Below are 19,935 nucleotides of genomic sequence, written 5' to 3' on the forward strand. Positions count from 1 at the left end.
CCCCAGCCCTGGCGCCGCCTCCATGCAGCCTGCCCCACGCAGCCCTTGTTGTTCATGTAACCTTTTCCCACACACCTGCGCTCCCAGCTCTGCACCTGACTGGCTGTGTGATCCCGGGCAAGCCATCTTCCCTCTCTGAATTTGTCTCCCTCTGCACCCCTGGGCTGTGTGGGGTGGGGGAGGGGGTATTCGCATTGGCTCTGCACAGCCGCAGCCGTAGCACAAGGAGGGGCCCCTCCAGTGCGCAGGTGTTGGACGACTGAGGGAGAGAATGGATGAGCCCCACCGGTCCACCCTCCGGTAGCTGATTTTGCACTCGGGTGGTCTGAACCGGAGGATTATCACATCCAGGGGCTCCTAAGTGCCGCCTCAGCTTGGGATGCAGCCACCCTCTCCTACCCCCCACCAAACCCCATCTGAGGGTCCAGGCCCTGGAATCTATTTCAAGCCCTGCTCTGGAGCAGCTGGGCCTCGAGAAAGGCAGGGCCTGCCTGGCCTCACGCAGGCCGCCGGACCCCAGCCCAGGCCCCTCCCCACCCCTTCCCTGCTCCTGCAGGCAGCTGCATCTTTGCTGGTGCCATCCCACCCCGGTATCTTGGGGCAGTAGGGTGTATGTAGAAAGGGGGGTGGGTGTGAGAGGCACACTCACCACCAGCCCCCGACCCAGGCAGCTGGGACCTCAGGATAAAGGAAATTTCCTTCTCTCTGTATTTATTTTCCACATCCTTGACTTTGAAGGCCAAGCTGGTGTTGATATTTACCTTGGCCGGGCCTCCCCATCTCCCCGGGCCAGCCTCGTGTAAACATGATGTTCCTTCTCTCAGCTCTGCTAGGGTTGAGGTGGCCTTTTGCAACCAGTTCTAGGAATTTTGAAAGTCTGAAGGCGTAAGTTCAGGGACCAGCCCCCAGGGAGCCCAGGGTGCGAGGAGCCCCGGGGGCCTCTGTGCTGGCGTCCGGCTCCCTCCCGGGGATTCAGGCGGAGGGCTGCAGCGGAGGCGGCAGCTGGGGCCCCCTCACTCCTCTTGACGGGTGACGCCGTGAGAGCCCGCTGTCCCCTTACGCCGCCCCCATGAAGGTTGGCCCCAGAAGTCCTGGGCTCCCCGAAGGCAGAGAGGGACAGAGGCAAGGTCTGGCTGTCTCCCCTGGGACTGGTTTCCCGAGGGACAGCCAGCTCGTCCGTGCTTGTCCAGGTGTGCCATCTGTAGTCCGTTCGGCACCTGGAGCACGGCTGACGGGCCGCCCCGGGGGTGGGAAGTGTGTGCACAGGCCGGAGTCCCTGCCCTGGGAGGCCGTGAGGAGGCGGCGATTAGAGAGACAGGATGACCTGGGGCAGCGGGCGGGGCGGCAGAAAGAGGAGCGGGCGGGGCTGGTCGGCACAGGGATGGCGGCTGTGCGGTGGGCGCTGGGAGGTGAGGGGCGCGCAGACTCCCCGTTCAGATCCCAGCACCCCCGCCCCCAGACTGGCCGCTGTTCGCCTACTCAGCAGTGAGGCCCGGGCAAAGACTTCCCTTCTCTGTGATTTGCTTTCATTATACAAGAACTAGGGTGTCTGTCTCTGTCCTTAGTGACGGGGGCGTTGTGAGGCGCGCAGCGTGTCATCTGCAAGTGGGAGCCGTCATTTCTGTTTGCTATCACACCACACAGACATGAGGCCACATCAGTGGGCGCCACCGGGTGGCTGGACACTGAATGTCTCCCTTCTCCACACAGATCTGGGACATGAGCGACGATGAGACCGTCTGACGTGGCCCACCCTTGCGTGGCTGGCTTCTCCCTGGCCGCCTGCTGAGGAGCCCTCGGTTACCGGAGCCGGACTGCCGCCCCCAAGACCGGTGATTCTGGGCCCTGCGCCCCTCCAACCTTTGTGGTCTCCTCCTCTGTGTACCTTGAGGACCAGGGCCCCCTCTCCACTGCCCAGGAGCTTCTGGGGTTCTCCATTTCTCATGATTCATGATCTTACCAGTTCTGAGCTAAATAATAACCTTGGCTTTGGCATTGCCATTGATCTGGGACTTGGTTCCCTCCACGAGTTCTTTTTTTCTTGTTGTCAAGTGTTTGATAGTCAAAACTCCCGGGATCCTTCCCACCTTGGCCCCCATGGGGCGGCAATGAGGACAGGGAACAGTCAGCCCAACACACCAAATGGGGAAATGAGAAAGCAGCTCCTTCCGGCAGCCATTGTGGGGGGCAAGCACCAGAGTCCCTGGGCTGCCCTGCAAACCCCAGAGAGGGGGCACCAATGCAGGCTGACGTCCTTGTGAGCTCTGTCAGCCTGGCCTGCTGGAGAGGGAGGGCCGTGCAGGACAGAAGGGCCCACACACGTCCTACTGAACCCAGAACTCCACTACGGACAGAGTCTGCCACCCAGACAGTTCCTCCACCTCCTGGCCTGTCCTCAGCTGTGGGCAAAGCATCTGTGCCTCCCTGCTCAGGGGCGGAAAGAAGTTGCTGCTGCTGCCTTGAGCTGGTGGAAGGGCCCAGGAACAGGTCTCAGGGCCACATCCTGGTAACGGCCTGGGTGGGAGCCCCTCTGCCCCGGAGGAGGCCTCACACCCCCAGAATCCACTCCTCTGCGGCCAAGTGAGGGAGGCGCCTTCCCTCCCGAGGGCCTAAGCGGTACCCGGGAGGCCCTGACTGCAGTGTGCGGTAGCACACCATCCGGGACACCCAGCGCTGGGCGTGGGCACTCAGGAGATGGACGCACCCTCTCCACACTTGTGTTCTTGGGGTGTTCTCTTCTGCCTCAGGCCCGGGACCCAAGTCAACAGTGAGGCTGAAGGTGGACTCTTAGAAGGGTGGGGTTTCTGCGGGTCAGGTTGTCAACGGGGCTTCTCGTGGAGTCGGAGCTACAGCCGCGGTCCGCCCACCTGCGTGGGGCAGAGGGGGCACCCCCCCCCCCCCCGGGGGCCCGTGGGTCACACGCACAGCCTGTGGTTTAAGAGCACTTTATTATTGTTCTTAAGGCTACTTTTAAGTACAAAAAAAAGATGGCCTGCCAAACCTTTTTTTTTCTTCTTCTTCTTCCAGGAAAAACAGGCCACAGAGAATGGTATATTACAGATTTACAAACAAGGAGAGAACGGGCAGGACGCACCGTGACGGCGTGGCTCTGTGAAGAGCTCACTGTGCTCCTGAGGCCAGGGAGTGTGTCCTTTCCCGGTGAAATGTTTGGTTTTCTGCCTCCCCGCGCGCCCGGGGCCCCTCGAGGGGCCCGCCTATCCCAGATAGGCCAGTGCCGGGGCCCGGGCCGAGGAGCCCGCCCTTCGCAGAGCCCGCCGCCGCCGGCCGCTTCCCGCCGCCGCGCTCAGTAGCCTGGAGCAATAACAAACTAGTGGCTATTAAGGCAGATGCAGTGTTCTCATAGAATAACTGTGTTCCTGCACTTTTACAGACAAATCTACGACCAAAAAAAAAAAAAAAAGATCAACTTTTTTTTCCAAACAAAAAAAATATGAATGATTACAATGGGAAAGGGAAAATTAAATAGCTACATATCATTAACAAATTAATTGTTCTTCAAAAAATACCTACAAATTTCTCTGTACATTCTTTACGCACAGCGTAATGATGGTCTTAAAGTTACCTATATAAAAAAAGTGTTCTCACCGATTTTTCCTACAGAAAATATAGGGGCCCGAATGCGAAAGCCTGGAAGCCCAGTTACGTGGGGGTGAAATGTGTGCAGGGGCAAGAGGAGAAGGGCTTTTCTTCCGCCTGTGGAAAGACCTGCAGCCACCCTGGGACCACAAGAGCCGATCCGCTGACCTTTCTGCCCAGTGATGATTTTCACAATTAACCAGCTAACCTGTATTTTTCTTACACTCAAAACCAGCCTCGAGGGCTTCCGGGCGTCCACAGCGCCTCACAGGGGAGGCGGGCGCGCCTGTGTCACCTGGCCAGGTGACTCTGTAAGCCCTCTGGTGGCCTTCTGGTGGCTGGAACGTGGCAGGCGGTGGGGGGGAGGGGGGAGGATAGAAATGTACGTTTACCAAAAAGAGGAGCAGCTGTTGAACATCCACAGCTGTGTCCGTCATGCTTTCTTCTTCGCCTAATTTCTAGTTAGTAGCTATTACTCTAGCAAACGATAATAAACGCAGTGATAACTGTATAAAGTCAGTCAGAGGAATGTATACTGCCTTGGCCCCAGCGTATGAGGAAGCACAGAAAATACCGTATCACAGATTGTCAGTAATCTGCTGTTCAGCCAAGAGGGTGGAAAGGGAGCAGTTTCTGCATGGAGGGAAGCTGGAAGACACAAACCCCAACCCCCCCGGGAGCTAGTAATAAGCAGACAGGGGATGCAAAAACTAAACGTCAGCGGCAGCAAAAAACTCCAGCATCCTACACCGCGGCTGACCCACGACTGGCCTGCCCGTCTCCAGGGCCTGCCAGCCCCACACTACTCGGGAGTAATGTGAATATCAAACACAAATCTCAAGAGTACAACTGTACCAGCAGTAAGTATATCTAGGACTGTAACTGACAAAAATAAACTAATTCTGAAAAGAAGCTAGTATTAAGGTTCTTGTTTACTAGATCTATACAATTAATAGAAACCAGCTATTTTTCTCCATTAAAACATGCATCACGTTGAAAGCACTATAGAATCCTCCAACCTCAGCTCTAGTCTAACAAACTGCAGTGTTTAGGAAAGGGAGAATGCCCGTGATTGGTAGTCTGCAGTCCAGTTGCAAGCACCTGAAATCTAGAGAGAAAGACCTATAACCTGTATGAGACTTCCCCTTCCAAAGCTGTTTTGTCTAAGTTTAAAAAAAACAAACAAACAAAAAACACACAAATGGTCAGAAATGTCATCCTTAAACCCTTTGTTTTTCAGCAGTTTGCCCTCAGAGTACTAGCATCTCACAGAAAGTTGTCCGCCAGGCAACTCTAGCCCTCCTCCAATAGTGCAAATCAGACGCGACAGTTCTCTGTTCTCTTCAAGTAGACGCACGCGCACACGCACACGGACACACACACGCGGGCCGGACCAAACACGCAATGGAAGCTAAGCCACACACACCCCGGTCTCGAGAAGCAAATTAAAAAGCACAAAGCATTTGGGTCACCAACATCATGGCTTGTGACTGAGAAAGCGTGTGCCGTGGAGTCCTGGCCCCCGACGGGGCAGCAGACCTGCATCAGAGGTTTCTTTGGTAACTGAAGCAGGAAGGCAGGACACTACGTCAGCTGTTCCTCGTGCAGCTCCTGCTACGGAGTTCGAGGGCCCCCGGGTACGCATACCAAGCAAGTACAAAAACAGAACAAAAATCCCAACGACATGGTTTTTGCGAATAAACCACCCCTCCCCTCCCCTCCACCCCTACCCCACCCCCACAATTTTTTTTTGTTTTTCCATTTTTTAAGCACTGACTGTTCAAAGCTCAGGCAAACCATGCAGATTGACATCTTGTTCAAGGGTGGCACTCCCTTCACGAGACCACGGAGGGGGAGTGACTGTGGCTGACCATGTGCGCAGAGGGGCTGGCGGGCTGGCCCCTGCGCGAGGCCGACTCAGGGCTGCTGGATGCGCCGTCCTTGGCCGCCTTGATCTGAAGCCACGTGTCACCCAGGGCTTTGGCAAAGTGGTCGTCCACGGAGCCCGTGATGGACACCGAGTTGGGCGCCGGCTCGGGCTCCTTGTAGTTCTTGCCCAGGCTCCTGCGGAAGTGCTCCTCCACCACGGGGTCGCAGGTGGCGGTGGCTGTGGGGGAGCAGGACAGCGGCCGGTCAGGGCTCTGGGGACAGAGGGCCCGTCCCCACCCGCCCTGGCTCGGCACTTGGCCAGGTCTCCTCTCTGAACCTGTAACATGGCAGCGTGCCTGCCTGGGCGAGGGGTGAGTTCAGAGAGACAACGTGGCCTTCAGGTTGGTAGATCTTGTCCCAACCACAGTTTCTTCCCTGGAGGGTTCTTCCCTCTGTCCCACTCAAGCCAGACACAATGCTGGCCGCACGTGTGCTCAGAACAAACCTCTTTCAGCCTCAATAAAACCTAAGCTCCAGGGGCTCCTGTTCTGTCCACGGCACGATGTAGAAGGAATGCAAACACCCCACGTGAGTCACGCCCACCCCGCGCGCACGGACACTGGGTGACTTACAGCTCGGGGCCCTCCGGTAGCTGGCTGGCCCGGCCGCCGCGCAGCCGCTGTGCGCAATGGGGCAGTGGGAGAGGTTGCAGTTGCGGGTGCTGGCCGAGGCGCACGTGATCACCGACGGCCGGTTCTGGGGAGAAGAGGAGGCTGCGGTTAGCTCTGGCTCGGCGGGCAGACGAGGGGCGGTGGCGCTCACCCCAGCTGGTCACCCCAGTCCTTATACACGTGCCACGGCTGTGAGGCAGCACGAGTCTGTGTGTCCCTCCACCACCACGGAGGGCACTCTTCCCGCCTGCGGGGAGCCAGGGGCCGCCATCCATCGGGTCCCAGTCCTCCGTGCAAGGCCCTCAGCAGCACCGTCCACTACTCTGCTGCGAGCCTGTCCCTCAGCCCCTCCGGACAAGAGGCAAAGTGAAGGCCGGTCTGTCTGCCGCCCGGAGTGACCCTGCTGACCCACAGCAAACTCCCAGCGAGGGGGCCTCCGCGGGTGCGTGAGGAGCCTCCACAGCTCCTGCGGTCAAGTCCCCAGGGCAGCCCGGTCCCTGCCCTTCTCAGCATGTGCCCTGTAGCCCAACGGCTTCTATGAGTCGTTCCAGTACCCTCCCAACACACTCCCAATTTTTGCTTAAGCTAAAGACAGCTCAACTTGGTTTCTATTATGACCACACAAATCCTGATGGAGATGGAAACGCAGGAAGTACATCCAAGTATGAATTTACATGCATCCCACCCCTGGCCGACACACACTCCTTCCCCACGACCACCACGCTGTCTGCCTGGTAAAAACTCTACTTGTTCAACCATCACCACCTCCCCATTTAACAAGTCAATCATGCCTTCCAAGTGTGCCCAGAAGACCCCAGCGCCCGGCTCCCCTAGCCGTGCACACTTCAGAGCAAGGACCAAGAAGCGTTTCTGGAGCCCCCAGACCTTGGCAAGTATCCAGAACAGAAAATACCTGTGAATCAAACAGCTTCCTCAGGTTCCTGCCAGAAAGACATCTCCTGACAGCGCTGAAGACAAGATTGAGGAGGATGTGCCAGGAGTTCCAAGAAAACTAGAGGGGAGCCGCTTGAAGGGCCCCCTCAGAGGGCCCAAGGATAAGAACAATGTCAATGTGAGGGCAATGAGGGCTTCTCTACCCCTGGCCTCTCCTTTAAAGAATTCAATCAGTAGCCAGGATAAAGACACAAAAGGCTTGCACAGCAAACCTTCCCACGATGGGAAATGAACAGGAGTGAAAAACATGTTCTGTGATAAAGATCTGGGCCTACAAGGATGGGCCAGGACGTGCTTGAGCCTAACACTGAATTACTCACATCCAAGATGGGGGAAGATGTGGCTCAGCAGCAGCATGTAAAGGAAAAATTGGGGGTTTCATTACTAGCTCAACCCATCAGCAATGGGGGTGGAGTGAGTGCGACCCATCACAGTATGGACAAAAGTGGTGCAGAGAGAACGTGGCTTTGAGGCCAGGTCTGCTCTCCACATCAGGCAGCACTTCACCCTCTCACCTCCACTTCTCCGTGTGGGAGACAGAACAGCAGCAGCTGAAGAGGGGGCTGGAGGACCGCCTGAAGGTGAGAGTTTAGGGCCAAACCTGTGGTGGCAGGGGTCCTGCCCTTCAGGGCTGGTCTTGCTATCTCTGGAGGGCAGCCTGCAGCCTGGAGCCCACCTTCTGAAGGTTCTTTTTAACCCTGAGCCTGAGATCCCCCTGGCTCCCCTCTCGTAGAATGTGCCCTCCATCCATGAGGTGGGGCTGAGGTGGCCATGTCCATAAGTGACCTTTGCCCCATTGGCCAGGCTGGAAATCTGACCCAGGCTTGGGGCCAACTACTAAGCCAGACTGAGTACGAGATTCAGGTTGACCTCAGAAGTCATGGGGTGGTCACGCCAGGCTGGCTGTGTGGGTTGAGAAGCAGAGAGCGAGAGAAGAGGACGCAGAGACGTGGACCGGCACAGAGCCAGGGGAGGGAGGGCCTGGCTTCCTCACCAGCCCTCCCAGGCAAGGGCTGGCCCTTCCTTCCTGATCCTGCCGTACCCATGACCCTGGGCTCCAGGAGACGCCCCTGGTCCTCCCAGCAAAACTCCCTTCCTTTTGTGCTTCCGCCAGCTCAGGCTGGTTTTTGTTCCTTGCAACTAAAGTCCTGACTGACGCAAATGTCAGCAAGTGGGGTCATGTCTTGGGGAAGGGGTCATGGAAGGTGAAGAAATGTAAAGTGTCAGAGAATGAATTTGGGGAAGCTCGGAATAAAGCTAGAAGAATCAAGTCAACGTCCAGCCTAATGTCAGCCACTCGGGACAGAAGGTGGCCCCCGAGCAGGGACCAGCAAGGCAGAACCACTGGTGAGCGTGGGGACGCCGTGAAGACGTTCCAACCTCACTCCTGGTAGTAGCGGGTCATCTCCAGGACCCCTCCTAGCCGGGGACGAAGGGGACGCTGGGGACAGGCACATGGACAGCAGGCTCTGCCTTTCTCCTCCCCACAGCCCAGCCCAGCGCTCCCGGGACGGGCCACACCGCCTACCCCCCGGCCGGGCTGCAGCGCCACACACCCAGCCGGAACAGGCCTCCCGCCTCCAGACGGTGAGTGCGGGGAGCTCCGCGGCCCAAACTCCCCCGCCACACCCTCGCCTTCCAGATGGCAAAAACGAAGGCCAGAAACGAGTAGCCTCCTGGAGCTTCCGCAGCCAACCCAGGGCAGGGCCAGGCCGAGACTGTCACTCACACCTCACTCAGCCCTCGCCCCGCCCGCACTGGCTGCCCCTCGGCCGAGGCCGCCTCAGAGAAAGAGCATCCAAAAGAGAACCATTCTGCTGGTCACTGTCCCCGGGGCTTATTACTATGTACCCCTATCCTGCATCTCATCGGCTGCTGTCCTCAAAGCCACTCCCGCCGGCTTTCCGTAGCTTTCTTTAGACCACACCATCCCCTCAGAGCCGCCATCACAGAAACATGAAGTGGGGTGACACCTGCAGCCTCCCCAGACATGCCCTCTCTGGGAAGCTTCCCATCCCCGTTCCCCGAGACCTGAGTGGGAGGCTTCCCCCGCCCGCCCGCCACCCAGCGCTGTGCCGTTGCTCCAGGAAGCCCCGTCCCCGCACCTTCCCTGGCTCAGAGCTGCGGCCCGGCAGGCACCCCGCCCCACGGGAGCCACGCTGACAGCGCGCCGGTGACACCCACCCCGGACGGTGAGGCCAGCCCGGTACCTGGCACAGCACTCGGTAACTGTCCGAGAGGAAGCTCAGGCCCCAGTGACCACCCAGGCCATACCACGCTGGCATAGGAAGGAGCCCGATGAACGGTCCCCAGGGCCATAAAACACATGCTTCTCCACCAACCCCAGCCTTGAAGTTTAGGCCTGGGCCGCTGACACATGTCAGGGAAGCCAAAGCCATTGTACCTGTCCCGGGAAAGCTATGAACTTATTCCACGGCCACTGGCTTTGTTCTCCATCCAGGAATCCCCTAAGAACTCAGGTGGGAATTCAAGGTCCTCAGTCCTAGAAAACCCGCTTAACAGGTCCCCAGCACATCTGACGGGCCAGGGGCCCTCTTGCTGGACTGGGCAGCCAGGCACACTTCACAGAAGGGTCGGGGAGACATGGTGAGAAGAGCCAGGTCACCCTGTCCAGTGGCACACTTCTCACACAGCAAATATGACCAGGATCAACCAGAAGACCCTCAAAGTCACAGAAACCCTTGCTCCAAGCCAACACTACAGCTTCAGAGACAGCTGTTCTGGGCAGATAGTTCCAAGGGTTTCCAGGGAGCTTCCTCCCCCAACCACCATGGGCTCAGAGACGGAACTTCCCAGTGGAGGGCCCCCCGCCCCGCGCCCATCGAGGGACTCCCCACGGCACTGGCTGAATTCCCTGATCCTAGAAACCAATCTCTGATGCTTAAACCCCCTCTCCTGTGGCCTCTGAGTGCAACCCTCCTGCACGCACCCACCTCCCTGACCAGACCGCGAGCTCCTTCCAGGCTGGAACTGCCTCCTACACGCGTGTCTCTGTGGCTCCAGGGCTTTGCGGTGCCCCAGGGCACAGTGCACACTCCGTGAATGGAGGGGTAACTCGGCCCCCAGTTCCTATCAGAGTTAAGTGGCTGTCTGCTGCTGCAGTACTAGCTGAAGTACCATAGTTACTGGATAACCGGTCTCTGCTGGACGAAAACCCCGAGTGCCTCTAGCTTGCCTGACCAGTTTCTAGCATCCTCCCCCTGCATGCAGTGGGCGCCTACCCAGTTTCGTTAAATGAATGAATGAAACAAACGGGATGGAGATGCCTGGCTCCCACACAGGAAGCACAATGGCTCGTCAGCCTTACTGGGACCCCAGGCACCAGCACCCCCTCTCCCAATGCCCAGAGCCCGCCCCCAGCAGTAGGAGAGACTGGATCAGAGCCGGGCGCCAGGCGGGGGTGCTGTCGTGGCGGTGGGGGGCTGCAAGGAAGCCGTGGCATGCGCAGCAGCAGAGCCCCCAGCTGGGCCCAGCATCTCCTTGGGACACGGCACCTGCCTCACTCACTGCCCGTCAGTCTTCAGCAAATGCTGACCGGGGACCTACTGGGTCACAGGCCCCAGAGGTTCACAGAGACACACCATGGGCTTGGGCAGGGATTCCAAACCTCGATGCTAATGCTTCCTTTTATATTTCTCCAGGAGCCCCACTTTTGAAATATTGGGGTTTTTTTAATCAAGCAAACTGTGTTTATTAAGTAAGAATTTAATTTCCTTATTTTCCTTTAATTAAAAAAACATCCCGATCCGCCAATCACAGACTGCCCACCAGCAGGAGCTAATAACCACTCTGACCACTGACTCTACAGGATTCCAGCCCAAAGCAAAGGAACCTGACATTTAACTTCGTCGGTGTGACCTTCTAACAGGTAAATGCAGGATCTTCCTTGATCCTCCTAGAAACAGGATCGCTGAGGAAGACTACTGAAAACAGACCTCGCCTAAACCAACCATGCCTTGTGCAAAGACACTAAGCCCCAGAGAGGTTAAGCGTCTGGTCCAAGGCCGTCAGGCGTGGGAGGCCAGGCCCGGGCGGGTCTCGGTGGCATTCGGGGAAACGGTCCATGCTGCCGCCGCTCCTCCTTTCTCCAAGCACAGAACGGAGGCTAAGCCCACCTCTCCCGCCACCTCCCTCCTGGCCCTGAGCCGCACGGACAGGGGCATACCTGCTGCCGCTCCGCCGGGGTCAGCGTGGGCGAGATGCCCGCTGGCCTGCCGGCGTCCATGCTGTTCTTGGTCAGTGCCAGCGGCTGCTCCAGGCTGAGGCCGGGCAGGGACGCAAACAGCTGGCCGCCGTGCAGGCTCACGGTGGGGGCCACGGCGCGCTCGATAGGGCTGCGGCTCCGCTCCCGGGGGTCTTTTCGGCAGTCTCCGTTGGCAGTCTTGCTCCTGAAAGAGGGGGAAGAGCGCTCAGACGCAAATACCCGGCATGCCCCGAATGGCGAACGGGATGCCGGCCCCGAGCCCGGTGCTGCACGCTCATGATGTCACGGAGTTCTCCACTGCGCGGGGGATAAAGACTTAGCAGCGTTTCCGTTTCCCAAGGCTCAGGTCAAACAGCTCACCGGGAAGCCGAGGAGCCCCAGTGCTAACCCAGGTCGGCGTGACTCCAAAGCCCCTCGGTGGCCCCCTCCGCCCGGCATCCCCCCCCTCCCCCATCAGAGCCCTTCTATAATAAACTCCACGGGCTCGGGGCCTGGAGAGCTAGCCTGTGTGCTCGGGGCCGGCTCGGCTGGACAAGGATCTGCCATTCAAAAGGATGAAGAGGAAGATGACGCAAAGTCACCAGTCACCTCCTATGGGGTGGATCCTGCTCTGGGCCTCCAGCAGCATGAGCTCTCCAGACCTTCCCAACAGCACAAAGGAGACGTCACAGCTACCTTTCCAGGGGACAGAACCCCCGAGACTCAGGGCAGCGGTGCCGCGGCTGGTAAGGCATGGCATCTGCCGCGGCTCACAGTGCGCAGCTCTACCACCCGGAACACACCAGCCACAGCAGTCGGCTTCAGCGGAGCCCCAGAGACCCCCGCCGCGTGTGCAGCTCCTGGCAGGTGCTGTGGGGAACACGGACGGGGCCGCCAACACCACCCCTCCCCACGACCTTGGTGACCGCGGCTCAAGGCAGCACCCTCTGCGGCATCTGCTAGAGAACGACCGGTTGGGCACAGCCGATCAAAGACCAGGAACGCCGGTTCGGCCCAGCTCCCTCCTGCCCCGTTTATTGCAGGGGTTCCTTCTGCCTCAGGTCTCGGCCCCTTCCATCCACCATGGTCTTTGCTGCCAGCACAATCTTTTTCTCATAACAAATGAGAAGTCTTTTAACTAGAAATGTGGCAGATAAAAATTTCAGTGACTTTTCTTTAAGGAATACAATTTATCCTCAGAGTCCACAAGCAACCATTCTCTTGCCTCGGTGGACAACCTGTTTTATAGCAGAGACGCCTAGGCTCACGCACTAAGAAACCCAGAGAAAGCAAAAGCCACAGCCTGCCTCACTGCCTGAATAAGGTAAAAGGTAAGTTGGAGTTTTACACACACGGGCAGGCGCATGTGTGCGACGGGCACGCCTTCTTCCATCGTAGGCTCACAGGCCCTTGTAGGAAAGAATACAGAGCAGTCCCGTGTTCCCTCTGCCCGTCCCCCCGATGGCAACGTCTTGGAGAACTACAGACAGCGTAACACCACAGGCCAGCTACGGACACTCAATCGGCCAGCCTGATTCAGATGTCCTGCGTTACTTGTATTCCTCCAGCATGACCTTTCTATAAAGCAGATCAAACCACATCACGCCCTTAGTTACAATTCTCAGTAGCTCAGCACCCCTTCTAGGCCTTTCCTGCTCTGGTCCTGACCACCTTTCTACCCTCACACCCCCAAGCATGGCGCTCTGCAGTTACAACAGTCTTCTTGCCATTCCTCAAGCAGACGCGCCACTTTCGGCCTCTAACCGTGTGTGTGTGTGTGCTCCCCCCCGCCCCGACACACACAACCCACTCACTGCCAACCGTGCCCGCAGCTTTAGCTGTTGTGCTCTGGATCCCTGAGCGCCCTGTGCACACCTTTCATCAGGAACCCATCACACCACTATTAGCAATGTCTTCATCTCTGCACCCCTGCCCCGACTTCCCCGGGGGCTTCTGGGAGCGCAACAAGCCTGCGCACCCTGCACCCTCCTCGCCCAGCACGCCGCCTCGTGTGGCAGGTGCCCCGGGACCACGAGTGAACACAGAGAAGCAGCACACGGGTGACCGGGGAAGGAAAGGCAGGCACTGTGGCCACGTAACTGAGGACGGGCAGAATCGGGAAGACGTGAGGGCTGGGGAGCCAGCTGCAGGGGTGTTCACGCCCTTCGGACGGGTGCCGAGCCTGGATCAACATGCCACTGGGGGCTAAGCAGAAAGACCCCCAGACGCGGCAAGTCTTGCAAGCCCCAAGCTTTGGTTCCGCACGCCATCTCCCGGGCAAGCCACGGGCCCAGTGTCCTCATCCACCTGTGGTCACAGGAGAAAGCCCCTCGGAGGGGTTTCAATGAGGACTGAACAGAGGACAGGCACGAACAGTCGTGCTAGGACAGCGCACGCGAGCAGTGCGCACGGTGGGGCCAAATCAGCTCTAAGGTAGCGTATTCGCTGCAGGAGGCACAGGGTTTAACTTACAGGTGATTTTTCTCCCTCTCAGCCTCTGGTTGACTCTATAGAATGACTTGAAAGCAGTTAGAGAGTACATTTTCGGCCTATTAAGACGGTCATGCAAGAGTGTGTTCTGGTCACGTAGTTTGACACTACACTGCACACACTCATCCGCACGCCAGCAATTTTCCAAGAATTACAAACCAAATGAATACAAAACAGCTGAATTTTGAAACCAGCCCGTGTATCATTCCATCTTCCTCCGATGATTCCGAAGACACGACAGGCCCTTCCAGTGAAGGCCTCCGGGGCTGAGGGTCACGCAGCCTCGCTGAGGAAGTCCTGCGAGCAGCCTGCCAGCCCAGATGGACATTTCCTGCTAAATGCACGTTTCATCACACTAGGGAAAGGTGACATCATCACAGTCCCCATCCTCAGTATCAGGTTTCCCTCTCAAGTTGGGTAAAATACGTTTGACAAGGTACGTAAACTGCCCCCGACACAATCGTCCCCTGCCCCCCGCCCGCCAAAATGAGCTTCGTGGAGGCCGCTGAATGGACCGTAGGACTGATGAGCTTCCCAGCCCGAATCCACCTCTGTCCAAAGCAGACTCCAGTTTCTCAAGCAAAGTTAACTGAGCCCCAGTTTCGCGAAGGCCACAGAAAGGGAGACACAGCCCCGCCTTCTCGCAGGCTCGTGACCCAAGGGGCAGCTACAGCGCCGGAGAGCCAGCTCGGGCCCCGGATGGAGGTGGGACGCTGCAGAGTCGAAGGATGAAGAGCCGCCCAGGGCTGGCAGGACGGAGTGGCCGCAAGCTCAGGCAGCACCTGTCTCCATCCAATGTCAAAGTCACCAGCACACACACAGGGCAGCACCCATCCCCCGAGTCTGATGTCCAAGAGGCACTTCAGTATTAGTAGAGTGTGGTGACGTGTATCAACCCAGCGGAGCCTCGAGACAGCCAGACTCGGCCTGGGGACTAGTAAACCACACCACAGGGGAGAGGGATGGCCCAAGGCAGCAGTCCGTTTGGGGAAGGTCCAGTCAATCCCAGTTCAACGGGCTGGCAGGCCGCTCGGCAGGACTTCCTCAGCGAAGCTGCGTGATCTTAGCTGTGTGCTACCACAGCTCTAGAACTGTCTAAAGGCATCCAGCTAACAGGGCAGAGGTGAAGAGAGGCCAGGACCATACCCACACCCGTGCCCCCGAAGACCTGCTCTGCACCCACACCGCCCCCGGGAGCAGGGGAAGAGGACGTTGGGGAAGCTAACCCGAAAAGCGGTCAACTGCAAGCATGACGCAGCGGGGCCTCACGGATCAGACAAGACACTGACAAACACAGAAAGAAAATGTCTGAAGAACCCTGTGTTCAATTTTAGTAAAATTATACATTACTCACTTTTCCAGCTCATTTTCCTGGTTCCCGGAGCTTAAAGACAGACACTGTTTTCCATGTTTCCCCCTCCTCCAGTGAATCATAGCCCAGGCTCCGCAGTCTCCCAGAGAGTCATGTGCTCACGGACAGCAGACAAACCACACGCTTCCCGCCCGGGAGATCCAAGCCGCCCCCGTTCTAGTTAAAGACAAAGTCTGCTCATGAAAAACCAACTGCAGCCCCGTCGGGGCCCAAAGGGCTTCCAGGTGCCGGGCAGCTGACTCCCGGCACCCCGACCCCTCGCCGGGAACCCGCACTCACCCTGGGGCGGCACCGCCGCTGCCACTGTTCGAGGACAGGAAGCAGACGGGGGCCCAAACATGGAGAGGTGGTAAAAAGGAGGATGCCTACTGCACATTCGTCCAGGACAAAGTGTTCCGGGAATGCCCTCTCCGAGCCGAGAAGCCAAGTGTCCGCTGTGTCTGGGGGAAAGCGCCGTGAGACAGCGAAAGAATCCATCCATCACGTGAAAAAAGTGCACTGTGTCCATCTGTATCCTCATTAAAATGAGGTTTTCCTGCCCTTAAACAAACAGGAGCTCGGAGTTGAAAGCAAACCCTTGGGAAGGTATTACTTGCTATTCTGGGGCCTCAGCTGAATTCCATGAACTACTGACAGCTATTCAATAAACCAATATGAGCCTGGAGTCGGCCAGCAGGGGAAGGGCTATGGGCAGAAGACATTTTAGTAGGTGCTTTCAAGGACACATTCTGGGCCCTGCACCCCCGCCCCCCCACCCATGCTGCAGGTCTCTGGGCCCAGGTGAATGAGGCAGGGCCCAGTCAGTCCCCGCAGGAGTGAACTGAAGGTCTGCCGCAGCCTCCGCGTGCACGACGGTGGGGTGCAGACCCCGAGCAGTGGTGAGGCCCCCCCCCCCGGGGGGGCCTGGTGCCCGTGAGGGGAGGGTCAGAGCCGAGACATAGGCCTCTCCCTAGCGCAGTCCTCCCGCTCCCCCTTCACTCCTTACTGGAGTGGTCGCCCTCTGGGAACCTACAGGACAGTAACAAACCTTCACTGTCCAGCACAGACAAGAATAATAACATCAGGGGGCGCCTGGGGGGCTCAGTCGGTTAAGTGTCTGCCTTCGGCTCAGGTCATGATCCCAGGGTCCTGGAATCGAGCCCCACATCGGGCTCCCTGCTCAGAGGGGAACCTGCTTCTCCCTCTGCCCCTGCCGCTCCCACCACTCATGCTCGCCCGCATGAGTGCACACGTGTGCTCTCTAATAAATAAAATCTTCAATACTAATAATAATAAAGTCAGTAAAGCATTTTTAATTTTAAAAAGCTTCCTCAGACAACATACTTAATGCCACTGAATGCTACACTTAAAAATAGCTAGAGGGGCGCCTGCCTGGCTCAGTTGGAAGAACATGTGACTCCTGATATCAGGGTTGTGAGTTTGAGCCCCACAATGGGTGTAGAGATTACAAAAAAAAATAAACTTTTCTTAAAAATGGCTAGAATGGTACATGGTATGACAAAAAACCTTGACCAGAATTAAAAATAATAATCATTTTTTAAAAACAAAAAGCATCCCACAGCCATTACTTACTGAGTCCCTCGGGTTTAGGATGGGGTAGGTGGTGCTGTCCCAGTTTTACAGAAATGAGGAGCAAGATGGTGAAGATAAACACTTAGCCAAGGACAGAGGTAGAGGCAGGGCATCAGTCAGACATACCGACTGCTCAGCCATGTGCCCCCCAGGCCCCTATGAGAGCCCTTCACCACCTCCTGCCCTGCCCTAGGCTTCCAGGAGGCCTCCCCCCAGCCCCGGACTGCGACAGTGGACGGAACAGTGGGACACGTGCAACGGGACCAGCCCTCCATCCTGTCGGCCTTGCTTTCCCGTCGGCCAGCTCCACGGGATGCTTTGGAGGGCCCCGCACCCCCCATGCTCTGCCCTCTCCCAGCACCCCGTGCAGGGCTGGGCATACGGTGGACGTTTAACTCTTCACTGAATCACTGAATAAGTGAATTACTGAAGTACCTACATTATGTGTGCATCCAGTGAACAGCATCTGTGGTGAATGAGAAAGGAATTAAGGAAATTTCAGAGGCAATTCCCAGCAAGAGAGACTTTCTGAAAAAGCAGAATTTAGGGAGTATTTAAATATTGAGAATAAACAGTAGTGAAATGTTTTCTCCCTGTAACTACCTCCCCCATTTTTTGTCCTCCCGCCCCCCCAAATGTCCCCTAGGTCATCAAACAACACCCCGCTTTCTCCTGGTCAGCAGGGTAATTCAAGACTTCCTGAAAAGCAAGAGGGCACTTGGGTGTGTCCCCAAGACACCCTGTCAAGCCTGTCACTCCTTGGTACCAACTACAGACAGGAAGCAGAGTGGTGGTGACACCACCAGGACACCGTGGTGCAGAAGGAAGGCAGAGACCCCCTCCTGGGTTCAAGATGATGAGCTGTGTGTCACAGGCAGGAAAAGCTGGGAAATACTGGCATTCACAGTGCCCCAAAGACACAGAAAAATCTGGGGCCTTTGCTTCAATCACAAACATGTGCTGGTCAGCAGTGGAAAGGGGACAGAGACTGCCTTTGACTTTAACTGTGGGGAGACACTGTGTTGCATGTGACCATTATCATCACTTAACAATAAGAAAAAAGCCAGAGCCCTACCACCATCAAAGGTCCAAAGGGACCCAACCTGTGTGTGAAGGGCACTGCAGTCGGTGAATTACGCTGTTGCACATCTATCCACCCACAAAACTGTGTTCCCCATGAGCTCCCCACAAAGGTACCATCCCTCTTCTGCTAGCTCAGATTTCAAAAAGCAACTAGATGGAACCAAGCCACACACCTATTTGCTCTATCGCATGACTTGTGCGACCTACAGTCCCGGTGAGAAGCGTGTACCACTGCAATGCTGCCCTTAGGAAGTAGTGTCCAAAAATATAATGCACTCAAAGTTAGGGAATTCCTCCATTTACCTTGATTATCTTTATTATTGTGAACTATCATTTATTGAATGTTACACGCCAGATATTCTAGACCTTACTGTCTTATTAAACCCCTCACTACACTGCAAAGTAAGTATCACCCCCATTTTATAGATGAGTAAACTGAGGTTCAGAGAGGTTAAGTAGCTCATCTAAAGTTGCAAAACCAGTACAGTACAAGGATTCTAATGTCTAATGTCTATGTGACTGGCTCCAAAGCCTTTCCTTTGCACCTTTCCCTCTCAAGAGAGGGGGAGAGCAGCAGGGAAAATGACAAAGACCTATGTACCCACCACCCAGGACTGACAAATGAAATCACACATGGTGTTCGCTTCTGACCTTTTCTTTCCTCTTACGGGAAATGCTGGTAGCAATCAATGCAGCAGAACATGGCAGACGTGCCTGAAGCCCTTCCTTCGTGCTCCCCCTACCCCAGCTCACACCCCCTCTTCATCTCCAGATGCACCGCTGTCCTGTATTTGGGGGAGTCTTCCTATCTGTGCTTATGAACTCTCACCACAGAGGAGTCTGTCTACAAATACTATGCGGCACATTTTAAATTTACACTATGGTCTCACACTATACGGACTGCCTTACAACCATGCTCTCCTCCCTCGCGTGGTTTTGGGGCTCTACCCATGTCCTGACCTACAGATCTAGTCATGTACCTGCCGTGTGGGATTACTTCACATCTTCACAGGAAGACACCGTAACGGATTTACCTGTTCCTCTACCGATGGGCACCCGGACCATCATCTCTGGTTTGTCCTTGTTATAATAACCCCACGGTGCTTCCGTCCTTTCCGTCCTGGCAACAGGGGTTTCTGGGTACCTCTCAGGTAGGTATCTAGAAGTATGCCACTGGGTTGCAGAGCTCACCACCCTCTAGACTTCAACGGATGTTGCCAAAACCCTTTATGACGTAGCTGTCCACTCTGCACCGGCTTAGCCAGCGCTGCGTCACCGGCCCTGGTGACGTGCATCCTCCATGATGTCCGGCTTTGGCGGCCTGTGGATTTCTGCCATTCTTGTGGCGTGGAGTCATTCCTCCTTGGTATTTTAACTTGCATTTCTCCAGTTACCAGAGCAGTTGAGCATATTTTCATACATCTATTGGTCATTCTATTTCCCACTATAAATTGCTTTTAATTTGTTATGGGTTGAATTGTGTTTCCCCTAAAAGATGTTGAAGTCCTAACCCCTAGGACCTGTAAATGTAATTTCATTTGGAAAGAGTCTTTGCAGATAATCAAGTTAAGATGAGGTCATGAGGGTGGGCCCTAATCCAATAGGACTGGTGTCCTTATAAAAAGGGGGAAATTTGAACAAAATGGCAGAGGGGAAACAACGTGAAGAGGTAGGGAGAATGCCATCTACAAGCCAAGGAATGCTTGAGGCCACAAGAAGTTAGGAGAGAGGCAAGAACAGATCCACACTCACAGCTCTCAAGAAGACACCAACCCCGCTGACACCTGATCCGGGACTTTTAGTCTCCAGGACTGGGAGACAATCTATTTCTCCTGTTTGGGCCCTCTACTTTGTGGTACTTTGTCAGGGCATTCCTGGGAAACCAATACAATTTCCATGGCTTTTCCCCACCATTGTTTTATACTTCTTTAGATATTTTCCACAATCATGGTTTTTTCTGCTTTATCTGTAATTAACACACCCTGCCCCCCTGCGGATGCACGAATGTCTTCAAGCTTCATTTTCAAAGAGGCTCCTAAGATCCACTGGACCTTGTCATGCATGCCTGTCATTAGGAGGCATATTTAATGAGCACCAAGAAATGACAACACAAGTTGAGACAG

General features: G+C 56.1%; 2 protein-coding genes across 11 annotated transcripts in view; one reads left to right on the forward strand and one right to left on the reverse strand.

Annotated features, from left to right (window-relative positions):
- The window catches only part of ATG7 (autophagy related 7), a 233,960-nt gene extending 230,033 nt beyond the window's left edge, over window positions 1-3,927 (forward strand). For 3 of the 4 annotated variants that reach the window (XR_004300397.1, XM_032411942.1, XM_032411945.1), the window contains one exon: window positions 1,711-3,927. Coding sequence is in view for 3 of the 4 variants with exons in the window: in XM_032411942.1 (XP_032267833.1) it covers window positions 1,711-1,743 (33 nt within the window). In the remaining variant the exon portion in view is untranslated. The remainder of the gene's footprint in view (window positions 1-1,710) is intronic. The other variant, XM_032411943.1, reaches the window with a different exon arrangement.
- Window positions 3,928-4,777: 850 nt separating this feature from the next.
- VGLL4 (vestigial like family member 4) overlaps window positions 4,778-19,935 on the reverse strand; it is a 153,236-nt gene continuing 138,078 nt past the window's right edge. For 6 of the 7 annotated variants that reach the window (XM_032411948.1, XM_032411950.1, XM_032411949.1 and 3 more), the window contains 3 exons: window positions 11,278-11,500; window positions 6,099-6,222; window positions 4,778-5,704 (listed from right to left, as the gene is read on the reverse strand). In XM_032411948.1, the coding sequence (XP_032267839.1) occupies window positions 5,433-5,704; window positions 6,099-6,222; window positions 11,278-11,500 (619 nt within the window). In that variant the 3' untranslated portion in view covers window positions 4,778-5,432. Of the gene's footprint in view, window positions 5,705-6,098; window positions 6,223-11,277; window positions 11,501-15,139; window positions 15,875-19,935 lie in introns of those variants that run through there. The other variant, XM_032411953.1, reaches the window with a different exon arrangement.

Source organism: Phoca vitulina, unplaced genomic scaffold (assembly GCF_004348235.1).
Source record: "Phoca vitulina isolate PV1807 unplaced genomic scaffold, GSC_HSeal_1.0 scaffold13, whole genome shotgun sequence".
Lineage (NCBI taxonomy): Eukaryota > Metazoa > Chordata > Mammalia > Carnivora > Phocidae > Phoca > Phoca vitulina.